Here is a 1,691-nt window from a genome sequence, read left to right on the forward strand (position 1 = left end):
ATTCGACTTTAATTTATTCTCTTCTCTTCTTTCTGTAGGTTCAAAAAAAAAAAAAAACCTTTAATTTGATATATAGGTCGACCAGGTTTGGATAAGTCCTTCTATGGGGACGGACAGACAGACAACACCGAAGCGAATACAATATAGTCCGTCCCTTATACCGTTTTATTACTATTGTAATAATAAAGGAAGGACGGGCTAAAAAGGAAATAAAAAGAAAGGAAGGTTTATAACTTCTTATAACTTAAAAAAAAAAAAAAGAATTTACCTTTGTTGTTGTTGAATTTGTTGTTGGGTTCGTGCTGCATTGTTGTTCATAACAGGTATAAGGGGAGGTGGGGCGAGGCTTCTGCCACTAGCGTCAGTCTTAGCGTTAGAGGGGGTACTACCAGTTTGATAAGCGTAGGATGCGGGTAGTTGTCCGGAGGCCAACATCTGTTGGATTTGCTGGCTGTTGGCCGCCGTGTAGTTGCTGGGCCTGCAAAGAATAGAATAGAATATATCTTGTTTATCCTGCTGGGATAGGAATGAAGTAAGAGATATGAATATAAGGGTTTTCATGGGAAAGAGGTCAACTAAAAATAATGACTGATTTCTTAAGGCCTGTTCCCACTTGTCATTCGGAAAGAAAAATTGTGTAATGTGTAGTGGGAACACTCTCATTTAAATTACATTACCTACAGGACATTTGGAAAAAAAATCGGATGAAACTCACAAGTGGGAACGGGCCTTTAGGGTTGAGGGGTAAAATGTACTCACCACACGCCGTTCTTATAAGTCCCGGCCGGCGTCAGGTTGGTATACGAGTTACTAATGACCTTGGCGTAGGCCGTGTTCATATTGGCCACACTGGTAGGAGGCCGTGACCCCGGCCCCACAGTGCGCACCAGTGAGGGCACCCCGCCCCCACTCAACAGCTGGGGACTCGTGTAGTATTGGGGGACCATGGAGCGAACATTAGCAACACTGGACGAGGCGCGGTTGCCGGCTGCAGCGGCTGCGACTGCGGCATTGCGAGTGGCCGCGGCGACAAGTTGCTGTAACAGAGGAGGATTATTATTGCTGTATTGATTGAGTGCAGCATTAACGGGGACAAGGGTAAGGGTATCCGTGGAGGATTTCTCTCCTCTCCATCCCTGTCAGTGGATTCTTTTTTACTTCCAATTATTACTAAAATAAAATCTTAAAAAAAAAAAAAAAAAAAAAAAAAAAAAAAAAATCAGACAAGGTTCTGGGAACAGCAGGCTTTCTCCATCGCTGTCGGGACGATAAGACTTCAGTTGTTACTGCTCTCTCTCTATCAAAACTCAAAAAAAAGACCCCATCTCGGGTCAATCACTAGTCAATAAATATTATCTCACCGATCGAGGGTCGAACCATTGCTAGGGGTAGTTTATGCAAGTACTTCTCAACCACAGATTCACCAATAGCTTTTGTAAACGAATAAGAGTTGTTGTAGATACCACCAAACAACCTGGAAGACCAAATGAAGACTATTTTAAGTACGAATGAAGTACAATACCCCACCACATTGGTCAACTTTGAGGTTATCGAAGTTTAAAGTTCTCTGGATGGGTGACCATTTGAGCAATTGCATGCTGCTGCCCCTTCCCGATACCACATAGGTTAGGTGAGGTAATGTGAGTCACTAAAGACCTTATTATGTTAAGGCGGTCTCTTCTTTACTCCTT

The 1,691-nt window shown here is 42.9% G+C and overlaps 1 protein-coding gene across 1 annotated transcript; it reads right to left on the reverse strand.

Moving 5' to 3' along the window:
- Positions 1 to 264: 264 nt before the first annotated feature.
- On the reverse strand, positions 265 to 1,255 carry LOC108253434. The gene is made up of 3 exons (XM_017447370.1): positions 1,247 to 1,255; positions 760 to 1,037; positions 265 to 478 (listed from the first exon to the last, which is right to left on the reverse strand). Exons 1-3 carry the CDS (start codon positions 1,253 to 1,255, stop codon positions 265 to 267), a joined length of 501 nt encoding a protein of 166 aa, XP_017302859.1.
- Positions 1,256 to 1,691: the final 436 nt, after the last annotated feature.

This window comes from Diaphorina citri, unplaced genomic scaffold (assembly GCF_000475195.1).
Source record: "Diaphorina citri unplaced genomic scaffold, Diaci psyllid genome assembly version 1.1 scaffold1780, whole genome shotgun sequence".
NCBI lineage: Eukaryota > Metazoa > Arthropoda > Insecta > Hemiptera > Psyllidae > Diaphorina > Diaphorina citri.

Coding starts and splice junctions, on each gene's coding strand:
- LOC108253434 (XM_017447370.1), bottom strand. Junction 479..759: donor ACTTATAAGAACGGCGTGTG/GTGAGTACATTT, acceptor TATTCTTTGCAG/GCCCAGCAACTACACGGCGG.